This window comes from Tyto alba, unplaced genomic scaffold (assembly GCF_018691265.1).
Source record: "Tyto alba isolate M040663 unplaced genomic scaffold, T.alba_DEE_v4.0 Super-Scaffold_39, whole genome shotgun sequence".
NCBI classification, from domain to species: Eukaryota; Metazoa; Chordata; class Aves; order Strigiformes; family Tytonidae; genus Tyto; species Tyto alba.
Window position 1 is genome coordinate 5,411,398 of NW_024881314.1, and position 14,760 is coordinate 5,426,157.

The 14,760-nt window shown below is 42.8% G+C and overlaps 1 protein-coding gene across 6 annotated transcripts; it reads left to right on the forward strand.

The window, feature by feature from the left end:
* The first annotated feature begins 2,922 nt into the window (after window positions 1–2,922).
* On the forward strand, window positions 2,923–10,587 carry TMEM100 (transmembrane protein 100). 6 transcript variants are annotated; one of them, XM_033002462.2, is made up of 5 exons: window positions 2,923–3,079; window positions 3,170–3,250; window positions 3,705–3,869; window positions 5,993–6,178; window positions 9,442–10,587. In XM_033002462.2, the coding sequence occupies exon 5, from the start codon at window positions 9,504–9,506 to the stop codon at window positions 9,906–9,908; it is 405 nt and encodes a 134-aa protein (XP_032858353.1). In that variant the 5' UTR covers window positions 2,923–3,079; window positions 3,170–3,250; window positions 3,705–3,869; window positions 5,993–6,178; window positions 9,442–9,503; the 3' UTR covers window positions 9,909–10,587. The 6 variants fall into 6 exon arrangements, with proteins under 6 accessions (XP_032858353.1, XP_032858357.1, XP_032858352.1 ...); XM_033002461.2 differs by lacking the exon at window positions 2,923–3,079 and having other exon boundaries at window positions 3,103–3,250; XM_033002466.2 differs by lacking the exons at window positions 3,170–3,250; window positions 3,705–3,869.
* The last annotated feature ends 4,173 nt before the right edge of the window (window positions 10,588–14,760 follow it).

Below are 14,760 nucleotides of genomic sequence, written 5' to 3' on the forward strand. Positions count from 1 at the left end.
TTCCTAGTCACCAAAGAGGTTTCTCAGTATTGTTATAAGCACATCCATTTCATGAGCCAGATTACATGCAGAGTGGGGGGTTTGCATAGCTATCAGCCAACGGGGCTGAACTCCCTTGTGCTGTAAACTGTTCTAATGAGACGGAAGCTACAGCATTTGATGTGAAATTATTTAATTCTATGGTTTAACTGGCTTTGCTAAGGACTCCATTCCCTATCACAAAACATATACACTGTATGACATAATAATGACAATTTACAATGTATTAAGAATCTTGAATGAGTGCTTTCTAAAAGTTTCACTAAATGCCATCAACTGTCATGTTGTGGCAGTGTGTGGGCTTAGGGATAAAATAAATGAAAATTCAGTGGAGGGTTAGGGAAAAGGCAAGAAAAACTAATTGAATAGAGAGTCCACAATGGTTGTACTTTGCCAGATTAATGAGTCACTGTTTGCTGTGCTGCTAAGGCCCAGGAGACTGTTAGAAACTCAAAGGAAGCCATGAAGTATTGCAAGTGTGTCTTAGTAGGCAGAGCAACAGCATTGCTCAATTTAGGAGTAAAACTGCTCTCTCAATAGGCTGCATGAATTCCAATATCACACAGGCTTTTTGCTTATTGTCCCAGCTGATGGGGCTGCACCTCCTCCAAAGCAGCTGTGTTAAGGCCACAGGGAGGAGATTTTGTCATTTAGAACAGGTCCTAAAGGGGAACTATGTATTTCAGCATGGCAGTCCAAAATTGTGAACCTGTAACCCCTCACTGCAGCTGTTACTCAGTCCTGAAGTTTCTGCAGCTGTTTGCACTGAATTTCTACAGGTGCCAAACACACTGCTTCGGGTATGTTCGGTACTTCTTTCCTTATATCCTTGGAGAGTCGTGCTCAGATCACAGTAGTACCTTAAAAGGCAGAGGTAGACAGTCATCCCGTTTTTTTTAAAATGCCAGGGGGGTGGTGTCCAAATTGTATTTGACTCTGATGTGCCTGAGAGCTACAAACCCACCCTTCTATGGGAGAACCCACTAATCTCTCAGCACTCCAGGGAGACGTCATTCCCATCACTTTTCATCGAAACTTTTCTGCTTCACAAAAAGGAGTTACAATTGCACTGGGTCTAGAAAAGAGCGTGACATTCTAGCCTATTGTTAGGGCATTTATTTGTACAGAAACAAGTGAATTCTAAGCCCAGCTTCAATGCTTGTTTATGTGCACTTCAGATTAGTTCCTCAAAAATCAGTATTAAGAGTTATTTTATGTAATATTTTCAGTATTTTGTGTAATACTTTCAGTAATAAACTTGGCATAGAAAAGTAAGAATGTACTAGGGGAACTGTTGATGGTGTAAGCATGGAAGGGAGGTTCTCTATCAACATAGGAGGACCAAATACTACACTGGAAGGACTAGAGAGGAATTGATGTAATAGGAATGGGGTGAAATTTAGGTCATGTACATATGTGCTAACAGCAAGAATTTCTGATATGAACTAATAAATGGAACTGATACTGGAGAAAAATCCAGAATTACTGAACAATCAGAGGGTGATTATGAAATGTTAGTATTTCTGGCAGACAGGAAAATACTTGCACTTCCATGCAGAATACTGGTAAAACCACACCTGAAAAAATTATGATCGAAAATAAGACTCAGAGAATCTGATTTCTACCTCTTAGGACATTAGAGGGTTAATTGCCAAAAGAAATAAGATCTAATTCAGCCAAAGACTTCTTTATCCATGTACAATTGCCTGTGAATACATGCAGCTAGAAACAAGATTGAGGTTCTTAGATATCAGCAGAGTAAGACTCATAGCCATCCAACTGGAGGAGGAGGAAACCCAGTTGGTTTGAGGTGGAACTCATCATGTTTAATACAGATATTACCTGGCAGGGCTGCCTGTGTTAGGAAGGGCTGGACTTAATGGCCCGAGAGATCCCCTCTAATCACAGTTCCACTCAAATCCACTTTGCTTGTCATTTCTGCCAAAATGCTGATGCATTTGGAGAGAACACTAGAAAATGGGGAAAAAAATGCCAGTTTCTTGTACAAAGCTGTGGAGCTTTTCCAGAGCCCCCTGGCTGATTCAGCTGGAGGAGATGAACCCTTGGCAGGATCTTCATCACTGGGGAGTTCTTAATGATGCACAGGGTGAAACCCTGGCCCCTGTGAAGTTGATGGAAGTTTTGCTATTAATTTCTGTGGGGCCAGGATTTCACCCTGGAAAGGGAGTCAAAAGTACATGCATGCTTTCAGAGACAGAGTGGCTGATTAAGTACATCTGGTGTGCTGCTCTTTTATCAATCATTGATAAAATAGTGCCTTTTAAATATAAACTTTGTGTAAGCTTAACCGCAAAATTCAAACATGTCCTTTTACAAGCCTTAAAAGCAAAGTTTGTCTGCTTTTTGTCTGAAAAGAACAGAAATGATGGTAACAAATAACACATCCACTCCAAACCCCTGTAGTATTTGATGTTCTGCTGAAATGATTAAAGCATAGAAAAGCCAGTTAAAGTATCTCTAGATGATACATAAACCTTTATCCTCTAAGGGCGTCATCCAAAACTGTGTTCCTCCTCATTTAATTCCTGAGCAGTTAAACACCAGCTAGGAGTTCATCTGGATTTCAGCACGGACTGTGCTTTCGCAGCACACCCCAGCGCAGCCACTTCTGACACCCCAGAAGGGCCCGGGACAGGCAGAGCCCTCGGTCTGCGCTGGCTGACTCGTGATCTGTTAACATCGATGGGGCCAGACACCCTGCATGGCGGTGTGCAGCGGGGCAGAGAGGGCTGGAAAACACTCTCCCAGGCCCCGTGGTTAACCTGACACGGGCAGGGCGTGATGCAGAGCCTTGCCACGACGCGTGACCTGGCGAAGCGGGAGACACACGAGTCTCGACCGTGCGCATCTCTCAAACGGGCGTGTGAACCGTGCCGCGCCAGCACCGCCGGCCCGGCCAAGCGAAACCGCGGAGGGCTGGGCGAGCAAGGAGGCTGCCCTGCCCTGGCCGGCCCATCCGGGCCCCCGAAGGACAGCCTTCCTCCCCGCCGCCCTCCCCACCGCAGCGGGACCTTCCCCGGTGAGTGCCGCCCCGCCCGCGGCAGCTCCCGCCGCTGAATTTGCTCCGGTCCCTTAATTGTTTCGCGCTCACCAAGAACTTTGTTTACAGTCCCTTGTGCAGCGAGCTGCATCCCCCTCTTAGTCTTGCTCCGGGCTAGTGTCCGCCGCAGTCCCGCCCGGCGGTCGGGAGGTAAGGCACGGCACGGCACGGCACGGCACGGCACGGCACGCCGTGCTATCGCATGCTCTGGCACGGTTCGGCTCGCAGCCGCAGGACCCGCACGCCCGCCGGCTTTCGGTGCCCGCGGGGCTCCGGGGCCGCTGCAGCCGCCGCAGCGCCCGGGGCCCGGCTCCCCGCGCCGCCGGGCCGGGCTGCGGCTGCTCGGGCAGGGCAGGGAGCCGCTCCGCTCCGCTGCGGCCGGCGGGTCCTCGGGCGGTTCCCAGCACCGCTCGCCCCGGCTGGCTTTTCCCAGGCGATGAATTACAATTAAAAGCCGCGGGGTCTCCGCAACCGGAGCTGCTCCCTGCCTTGCGGGACGGCGGGTGCCCCCGCGGAGTTGTGCCTTCTCGGTACTGCCGAGCTGCATCGCAGCGAGCGTGCATAAAGCTCGCCTTGCCGTTCGCGTCTCTTCTCTCTTCTGTAGGTGTTCGGGGACAGGCGTGACACGCAGTGCTTTACCCTAAGTGCGCGTGGCGTTTTACAGACAGTTTGAAAGTTTTGCAGTTTGCAGATAACAACGTTTGTTTGTGGAGGTGTTTGGTTGGCTCCTGTCCTATCCTCCAGCTACATCTGGACAAAACCGAAAAAGGTGTGAGAGCTTGAATCTGGTAATTGTACTACCTAAAAACTTGGTGGTGGAAATTTATCGGCATCCCGAGGCTCAGACAGTTGGCATGGGTGTAATATCTGAAATGTCTTCTCCTACCCCTGTAGTTCAGGGCCTGATCCTGGAGTCTTGTAAGTACAAATTCTAGTTCTATATTTCCAGGAATGTTCACATGGGGAAGAGCTGTGGGGTTGTGTTCAGGATTACTATATTCTGTTGAATTTCAAATCAACTCTGTCTCTATTCTCAGTACAGAAGGACTCCTTATGCTCTTTTCCATAGTCACTTTAATGCAAAACCAAGTGTGAAGCATGAGCATTATGATTTATTGAATTTTGCATAAGCAAAAAAAAAGGTGTATACTGTGCAAGATGCAGACAATTGGGTCCAGAGCTCGGAGGCGGAAAACTTAAATGTGTCCCACTGGATACGAGTGAAATGCAAAAAAGGGGAAAGGATTGTAGTGACTGAGATATACCAGCTCTCTGCACTTGCACAGAGATATTCAGTATGTGGGAAGCCTCCTGAGATTACACCACATTGAAATGATTGAGAGTTAAAATATAAGAAGCTTAATGTATAGATTTCAATGTGTTTCTTCTTCTCAGCTTTGTGGTAAGGGAGAGAAGGAGGAGGGAAGAAATCCTGTCTATAAGAAGTTGCTCTGTCATCTAGGTTTTTTGATAAAGACATTAATTTTAAAAAATTACCTAAACTGTACGTAGTCAAGGACAAATACAAATAAATTACTGACAGAGCAGTTAATCTTTTCAAAAAATGATGCTAGCAGAGTGGTTTAGGGGGCACAATTGCACTAGGAAGAGCCTTTCAAACAAATGTAACCATTCTTTTAATATGAGTGGAAGTTGACTGCAAGATAATTTCAGAGGTCTGCTTTTGTTTTAATGCAATCATCTAGATTATTTATCTAAGGTGTGTTTTTTTTCTGTATTTCCCATCAAACTTTTGGTGAAGTTAAACTAATTGCTAGGTAGTGTGCACAGGAATATAGTCGAGGAGATAAGCAAGTAGACTTCTTTATTATTAGCTAACTTCAATAATTGGCTAAATATACTTTAGCCATGTCACAGGCTTATTCCAAGGATCATCTAAAGAAGAACAGCAGCAGTTTGTGCCTGTAAATGTTTGTGTTTGTGAAATGTTAGCATGGTCTAAATAACTTAGGCCCTTTAAGTTTATCGTTATATGAACTTATTAACATTTTCATCCCTACTTAGGACTCCTGCGTCAGTGTCAAAATGATCTTCCGTAATCACACACATATAGAAAGGGAATGTTGAATAAGTTTAGCAACATAAATCTTCATAAGTTTTACCCAGCTGCTTGGTGATTTCACAGCTGTTTCTGCAGTTGATAACAATTTCCATCGCTCTGCTTTCTGCAGAGTTGTCACACTGCTCTGCTGCAGATTCTGCCTTGTCCCTATTTGAGTTATGATTCTTGTTTTAAAAAAATCTGATAACAGAAATGTACAATAGTAAATATATGGATTTATGTTTACTACAGTGAGTTCTTGGACTTGGTTTGTTTGCCTTTTTTTTTTTTTTTTTTTCCTGAGAGGAGTTTTCAGGATTATATTACTTAGGTTTTATTATGGTAGAGTAGATTTTAAATGGGGTTTTAGTGGGAAGCATGCTGTCACTGTCAGTTTACAGCTAGGAAAACCAAGGCACAGGGAGATAAAGTGGTTTGCTCAAAGAAACTGGAGACATAGAAGAGGCAAATACCCAAGTATTCTGAGTCGTGATTCATGTAGGTGAAGTGAGCAATGGAAATTAAGTTAAATGAGGTTTTTAACTACAGAAATTCATATGCATTACCTTTTGCTGCCTAGCTCTTTCTGGGGGACTTGCCTGTGTTGTGACACTGATCATCAAGATGTCACATCAAAGGAAAATGTTACATAGGGCCAGAAATGGGTGGCTGCTGCCAAGGAAAGAGGCAGAAACCACTAGGAGAGCCAGAGGAAGAACATCTCCTGCTCTGGCTAGGTTAGGGGCAGAAGTCAGCATACAGCAGGAGCTTTTCCATGCAGGAGTTTTTTTCTTAAGAAGCTGATAAATATCCAACAACTTTTCTTGTAGGAAACTTCCATGCTAGAATATTGTCACCTCCAGTTCATCATTCAGCAACATCTTGACACTTCAAAGCCTGGAGCGTCTCTTACTGCTGCATAACTCTGCCTTGAATTGACATACGAGACATCTTAAGGAGTCTTTCTCTGCTTCCTGAGCCAAGGGGTTTGTTACAATGGATTTCTCATGGACCTGGTAGGTGTGCATGCTGATGGATTTCTTGTTTTTTCAGTAAATCTCAACTTACACTTAGTGGCTAAAATATTCCTCTCCCCTTTATCCAGTGTTAGCCACAGGTACGCTCTTCCTCCGAGTCAAAGTAGCTCCTTAAGACAGTACTTCTAGTATGAATAGTGAGAGGATGCTGGCGTTGCTGGGTATCTTTGCCTAAATTTCTTACCCTGAAACTTGAGCCAAGTCACCTGTTGGCGTAAGTCAGAAGTGACTTTGCTGGCAATGAGGATCTAGAGCCCTATTTTCTAGGGCTGAATACTTTTACTCACACTTCAAATAGGTTCTGTTGTTTATTTAACTTACAGTATTTCAATAGAGATTTGTTTATTTGTTTTATATGAATGCCTGTCTGCTTAGATCTTATTACAAGCAAGAACTGTGCTCCTCAGAAGTCAACAGGTATTTTGCCAATGACTTAATTTTGGTAGTTTAGGAGATTTTTTTAAAATCATGTTAGTTTTGACTGTATAAACGTATCTTCTTTCTTCATAAATCTCTGTAAAAGATGTCTAAGAGATTTAATGCTCACTGGGGTTGTATCTGAAGCAGAGGGACAAGGACTCTGAAGACAGGAGTAAATATACTTTGAATGTTAAAGTTTTTCAGAATAATCATGTTTATTATGAGCCCAATCCAAAGCCTTTTCAAGTTATTGGGAAGTTTCCCTATTTATGTGACTGTTAGCGAGAGTATTTGGACTTCTGAATATTTGTTACAATGTATTTGGAACTATGAGATCTTTTATATGGAAAATTATTTTTTTTCCTCCCTCAAATTTAGTAATAAAATATTGAACAAATTGTATATGGCTAATGTTAGGATCAAAAAAAGATGATCAAAAAAAAGGTGGGGGCCACGTTTTCCCATTGTGCTGAACTTTTGTAATGCTTTATGGATAAGTAATACAGCAACATAACGGCACCAGTGTGAGTCTCACTGCCAATTCAGTTATTATTGAAAATGCACAACTTGGGCTCAGATCCATATGGGGACAGATTGATGGCACTCTAGAGAAACCTGATGACTTTCTTGGGCTCTTTCAACTGGTATAAAAGGTGCTTAATCATGTTTTATGATTCAAAGGACAAAGCGACAGAACTAGGATATCTAAGGTGTCAGCACAGATATATTTGCTGTATCTGATACGCCCCAGTCAGATTCCTTTCCTGCCCTTGGAGATACCAAGTACCTTTGCAGAAATTCACAGAATCACAGAATGGTTGTGGTTGGAAGGGACCTCTGGGGGTCATCTGGGCCACCCCCTGTCCCTCTCAAGCAGGGTCCCCTAAAGAAGGCTGCCCAGCACTATGTCCAGATGGCTTTTGAATATCTCCAAGGATGGAGACTCCAAAACCTCCTTGGGCAACCTGTTCCAGTGCTCAGGCACCCTCACAGTAAAAAACTGTTTTCTGATGTTCAGAGAGAACATTGTGTATTTCAGTTTGTGCCCATTGCCACTTGCGTTGTCAGTGTGTGTGCTCAGTGTGCGCCCAGTTGTGTTGTGCTCAGCATTGTCATTAGGGAGGGAAAGGCTACTCTGTCTGGTAGCTGCTGAGCCCCTTGCAGGATTGAGCCCTGAAGATAGCTCTGTACAGCAAGATACAATACTGAGCTGAGCACTCTTTCTTAACAAAATTTTTGTCAAACCAGATCTGAACTTTCCTTCTCTCATTAGGGTTCAAGGAAACTCAGATAGAAACTGTCTGACTAGATAGAGGGTATAGCCTCTTTATGTGTGTGTGTGTTTAAAAATAGTGAAATCCTCTTTCTCTCAAAGCGCAGTCATTTATATGAGGTACTGAGATACAAAACCAAGGGCTCTCCACAATGGACGAATATATCTTAGCAACAAGGGTGGGAGTGGTGGGAAAGGAAAAGGAGAATGCAAGTATCTGGCAATTAACTTCCTAGTCACAGATGTGAAGGTGATAAAAGTGATAAAAGCATTACTGCATTGCCAACGCTCTTCCTTGTTCTCTGAGCTGCATATTATGCTGCTCATAAGAGCAAAAGCTACACAGCCCATGCCGGAAAGTGGTGGAGTCCTGTGAGCTACTCACAGGAGGAAAACCCAGTGGCTCCCCAGTGTCCCAGTCTCTGTTGTATGTGGTGGGGTGCCCTGAGCACACAGCCTGGTCCAAGGCAGCACAGCCGTGGTAGCCTCAGCATTGTCAGAGGCTCAGTGCAGACCCCAGGATGGTCCCCCACCACCAGAGTCGCAGTGAGACGGCCAAGGTCTGTCACGGCAGCCTGTAGCAGTGGAGAGCCATGGGCTTGTCTTGCTCCACTCAGGTGGACTCCAGTTATGCATTGGGCTCATGGAGGCAAGAGCTATTTTGCCTCATAATGCAGATGCAATCAAACTGTGCATGCTGTCTGTAGGACTGAGGGTGTATATACAGTATGGAGACAGGAGAAAAGCAACCTACTGTAACTAAGATGAGTGAATATGACTGTAAATCTCCCTCCTACACAGCAACATGGATGTGGTTTCATGTACTTATAAGGCACCCGTTACTTTTGCATTAAGCCAATTTAAATGACAAGCCGACAGTCTGGCACTGATATTGCTGTAACAGTAGGTTCACCAGCTTTCAGCTGGTGTTTGCCGAGTGCAGGGAACTGTCTTCATCCTCATTCCCCCCACATCCGTACCGAGTCATGACCACTTTAATTTTTTCACTGGGTAGCACTTGCATTGAGAAAGGGCTCACTGTTTAGTCCTGTTTTTTGCTGGGTCAGTTCTTGCCCATGTTATTGTGATGTGCATTGAAGCAAATCTGTGTAATGTGTGCATATAGGTGTATATATTAAGACAAAAGTGTGAAAATGTGTATAAGCAGGAGTGGAATTTTTAACCAAAACAGCCTGTGAACTGCACTTTCTTCTCGGAGGATGTAATGCCATTGAAATCTAAATTACATCCAGAAATGCTGACTTTAGGATGTAACCTAAAGTGGGATTTGGCCCCCAACACTTTAAGGTTGGTGTCTGTGTTGGTCTGTGACTCTGTTCTTTCTAGCACTTATGCAGATGCTGGTGACTACCATAAGAATTGATTCAGATCCTCCACAATCAGTAGTGTTACAATTAACCTTGTGCATAAATCCCTGGGGAGTCAGAGTGTCTGCATGTTTGTGATCCCGAATGGGATACTTCTGTGTCATCCACTTGTCATATAACTGTAACGCTTCTTAATTGAACTCATGCTCTTCTCTCCACAGTGCAATGTGTGTTCAGCAGAGCCTGCTCTAGCCTAAGAATTGACGAAGTCAAGACAATCAAGATGACAAACGAACCTATTAAAGAGATCCTGGGCGCCCCAAAGCATCCTGATTCTGTAACCACGGAGAAGAGTAACAACAATGACTGTGTGATAACCACCATCCCTCTTGTAAGTGAATGCCAGCTGACTGCGGCAACAGGGGGAGCGGAACTCTCCTGTTACCGCTGTACCATACCCTTTGGTGTGGTTATCCTCATTGCTGGCATCGTGGTTACTGCTGTGGCATACATCTTCAATTCCCATGGATCGATCATCTCGGTGTTTGGATTAGTCCTCTTGTCATCAGGACTCCTTTTGCTGGCTTCTAGTGCAGTGTGCTGGAAAATCAGGCAGCAAAACAAGAAAGCAAAGAGGCGGGAGAGCCAGACAGCGCTAGTGGCAAATCAGCGAACCTTGTTTGGTTAAAGACAACCAAGAGAAGGCTGGACAGAAGACAGAACCTTTGTAAGTCAACTTGACTATTTATCAGTAGGAGAGATTGCAAGTTTTAATTTAACTTTGGAAATAAACTGAAATGAAAATGGAATGGATTAAGAAATACTCTTAAAAACTCTACAAGTGCTCTTAATGTTTTCCTTACTACAGACTTGATAGTGATTCTTCCCAGGAAGGAGGAAAAACCACTTTTCCTTCACGGAAAACAGTGTCGTCATAAGTGTAATCATCGTAACTGCAATCATCATAACTGCATTCTCCAACATGCTGATCATGTTGGAAAGGGAACTTGTGAGAACTAAGAAAATAATTGGAACTGACTTGAAATGCCAGAGATCTCCTAGCATTTGAAGTGACTACAAGCATAAGGCCAGGTGGTCTGTGACTTAAATTGTAGCTCAAAAAAAAACAAACCAAAAAGCAACCAAACACCTTGCAGATTGCTCAATAAGCTGATTACTATATTTTATGTAACTTTCCCCTCCCAATATCTGTGGTACTTTCCCCCTTTTTTAAACCAACTAATATTAATTTTGTTTTACTATTGAATAGGAATAGGTAGAAATATGTAATTATATTGTCTAACCTAAATAATGAGGTATGATTATAGCTTAAAACATGAGATTTTTTTGTAAATTAAAGTGGTCAAGTTTAGCACTTTTGATTATTTTGCTATAAAATTAAAAAGTAAATTTCATTAAAATAATATTCCGTGCTGCTAGACCTTTAGAAAAAAAATCTTTTTTTATTGCTCTCAAGATAGCTTGTGTCTTCAACTTTGACTGTTTTACGATTCTATTTTTGTAGAACACCACCTGTGATAACTGTGAACATATGTACTGCTGATCTCTTCCAAAAATCTCTGTAGACTATGGATTTTGGTTTGATAGCCCATCCTTCTTGCAGCTTGATTAACAACTCAGCTATTGAAAAATCATAATGGCCAGTTCTGCAGAAACTCACTGGCATAGTCAATTTAAGACACAACTATTAATAATTGCTTGTAGAAGCAAAGTCATCTGTGTAGAAAGAGTTTGCTGAATGAGCTTTGGGAATAACGAAACTTTACGAGAAGCAGATACCAGATGTCCCTTGTGTGTCTGAGATGTTTACTTCTGTAACTCTTGTGTTCTAGATGTCTTCTACCTTTTCTCAGGTAATGAATAATTGAGAGGCTGGTCCTAAATTGAAGCAAACCAGAACATTATTTCTTCATCTATATCTTTAAGGACAAGTGGTGCTGAGCCAAGTCACAGACTTGCAACCCAGAGTGTATGAGGGTGTCAAAAGGCAGAGGGGCTGCATGGAGACCTCTTTTTCTTTTTCTTTTTCTTTTTCTTTTTCTTTTTCTTTTTCTTTTTCTTTTTCTTTTTCTTTTTCTTTTTCTTTTTCTTTTTCTTTTTCTTTTTCTTTTTCTTTTTCTTTTTCTTTTTCTTTTTCTTTTTCTTTTTCTTTTTCTTTTTCTTTTTCTTTTTCTTTTTCTTTTTCTTTTTCTTTTTCTTTTTCTTTTTCTTTTTCTTTTTCTTTTTCTTTTCTTTTTTCTTTTTTCTTTTTTTTCTTTTTTCTTTTTCTTTTTCTTTTTCTTTTTCTTTTTCTTTTTCTTTTTCTTTTTCTTTTTCTTTTTCTTTTTCTTTTTCTTTTTCTTTTTCTTTTTCTTTTTTCTTTTTTCTTTTTTCTTTTTCTTTTTCGCCCCCTTCCCTTACTTTCTCCAGACTCAAACCAGCTGGATGTGATTTTTGCTTTCCACTGCTGCAGTGAGCGAGGCCTTTGCTAGAATGTCTCCTCTTTGCCCTCCGGAGTGTCTGGCACCCAGGACGGCTGTGGCGATGCAGCTGCAGAGCACGCCTGCCGAACAGGGGCCGCAGGGGATTCCCTTCTGCAGGCCATCCCGGAGCCCTGCGCTACTCCTGCTGAAATCACCCGGGCATTCTGGTTTAGGTGCCACCTTTTCCTCTGCCTTCCATGGTTTAAGCTTGTTACATCCATAACTTATCCCTGGATTTACAAAGTGTACTTCATGTTTTAAATAGAGCAAGCTATATGTACAGGAGGGGATGTTTGGAGTCAGTATTTGCGTTGCCACACTCCGTGGTTACCAGACGCTATAATAAAATCACTTGCATCAGAGGAAAGCTGACAACACATTTTAGCACTTCCATAGCCCTAACTTAATCACAGCAGGAAGCTTTCCTGCTGCTAGGAGAACATGTTGCGTCACCAGAACATCTGACACTGGTGTCTAGTGTCAATCACTTTGCTTAAGGTCATTAAAAATATTAGGGTGTCCCCTTACGATGTACAGGTTTTGCATGAGTGACAATTCACGGGAAATGCATAGCATGATAAATAATGGAACAGGTGGACTAAAGTGGTGTCTTTCCTGTTTAAAATGAGAAAAGTGATTGACATTAGCAAAGCTGGATAAGCTAAATAGGGCTGTTTATTTTTTTTCCCCTGGGAACACAATAGTTTTTCTGACTCCTTCTTCCCCCTCCCCATTTCTTTTTATTCAGTGGAATTTTGCAGGCTGCCAAGGAGAGAATTGCAGGGGCTGTAGAGATGCAGTGATTTCTTCTACACGTGTAGCAGCTCAGCGCCATGATTCCCAGGCTGAACCCAGAGCAGAAACAGCCTGTTGCCCTCTTCAGAAGTCTTTCCCATACATGGGTCCTCCCTTTGCCATTGCTGGGACACAGGCGAGCTTGCACGTGGAAGGAAAGTAGAGGTACAAGGTGAGGCTCTGCTCCAAGTCAAAAGAAAAGGCCAAACTCTGGAACAGGCAGTGGGGTTTTGGAAGCAGTTTTTTCAGGAAGGGTAAATAAGAGGGAGTAAGAGTCTCTCTGATACTACTAGAGGAGATTTCCTTTCCATTATCTTTGCTCTCTTTTATATTTGCACTGCACATACAAGGACAGAGCAGAGTGCCTGTACCACCCTCTGCCTTGCTAACTGTGGGGCATCTAGGCCTTAAGTAGCATGTAAGCAGTGACAGACAGCATTGCAATGACCCTAGGCATGATCTCCTAGCATAGAAAAGCTTCAGATACAACATGGTGTCCATAATACCAGCTAACTGACAGGTTGAGAGGCCTCTAGGTAATATGGGGCTGCCATAGCACACACTGCTGAGCTCAGTAGTATCAGCTGTATCCTAGTGAGACAAGATACATGCACAAGAATCTTCATATCAAGCACTGAGTGAAAGTCTGCATAGGAATTTGCTCTTGTTTGTCCTTTATTCAGAGAAGCAAAATAATAACCTTATGGGGAAGAATCCCATCGCCTGGTCCTGGTGCCCTGCAGGAACAAGGCAGAGGTTGTGAGCGGTTTAGTCAGAGACCTCACACTGTTGAAGATGCTTTCACATGTTTCAGCACCAAATTGCCACATGGCCTTAGAAACTGGCACCGACTTCTCCACATTGATTTGTGTGCACTGATTTTGAGACAATCTGAAGTAGTAGTAACGTCTCTTCTGAATCACCAGTGATGACATCCAACACAAGTCTCACAGTCTATGTTTTTCCTTTCTGCAGATCTACATATTACAGACATTTTCATTACTATCATCTCTTCCCCTGCACCCTTTGTCCTGTTCGAACACAGGAAGAATACATTCTTTTCAGCCCTTGAAAAACAATCATTCTGGGAGAGGTGCTGCTACATGAGTATATTGGGGCAGGCTTAGCACTTTCTAGAATCTGGTGATATTGTTAGATCTGAAATGGTTTTTACAAGGGCACATTTACAATGCTTTCACAAGGGTCAACCCCCTCAAACTCACCAGCTACAAACAGCAAAATTTCTGCTTCAGCTTTTGAACCCCATGACCTAATCTGTGTTGATTTGGGGTTTCACGTCTGGATGCTGGGTCATGCAATCCACCAAGGCTTTGATACAAAGCCATTTGGAACTCCACAGTTGCTGTTTGGTGTTTCTCATGGGAACCTGAGAGGCAAAAGCCTGGAGGATGCAACCCTGTGGAGATCACAATGACTTTCCAGTACAGAAACACCTTCCCTTCTGGTGTGAAAAGGCTTTGAATGCGACAAATGGTATTTCGGTTCTGGGAGAGGTTGGGTGGGAGCTGATGCAAATTTTATTGTCGCAATTGCTTGTCTCTCCCTTCCTGAAAGCTCTGGCAGCATTGCGCAAGCAAAATTGCCCTCACAAGGATAGAAAATTATCTAATAGGGGAATTGCGCTGGTGCACCAGGCAAATGTTACAGGGATCTTAAATAATAATTTCAAAACCTAAGCACAGGAAATTGTGTCTGTAACTACACCCTGTATTGCTATTGTACACAAAGCCAGTTATAGCCTGGGACAGTATTTTAAAATAATAATCAGTTTGGTATGACAATGCTTAGTATTTGTTCAAGTCAAAACGCCCAATTTACGATTCCCCAGTCACTTAACTGTCATGTTTGGTACGTGACTGTGGTTCTAATACCATAATTTGCCAGGTTAAAAAAAAAAAAAAATAAAAAGCTAGAGAGAAATGTTAGTTTTGTGGACCTGTGTCAAGAATTAAGTTTCTCTGCCTTGGACACTTGGGAGAACTCCTGTTACCAAACAACAAATGTACCATATTACTGCAGCTATATGAAATAGGAACCAGGCTCAGAGTATGGAATGAAGAAAGGCCCGGGAGTCTCATCAGGACCAGGAAGGGTCAGGCCAGGAACAAACCGTCTGGAATATCCCATATTCTTGCCTCAGTTTTGCTTATCCAGAGACAAAGTCCAGGGCTACTGCTCCTTTAATATTATTATTAGCATATTATTAGCAGGTTTCACTTTTTTTTTTTTTTTATAATGGGC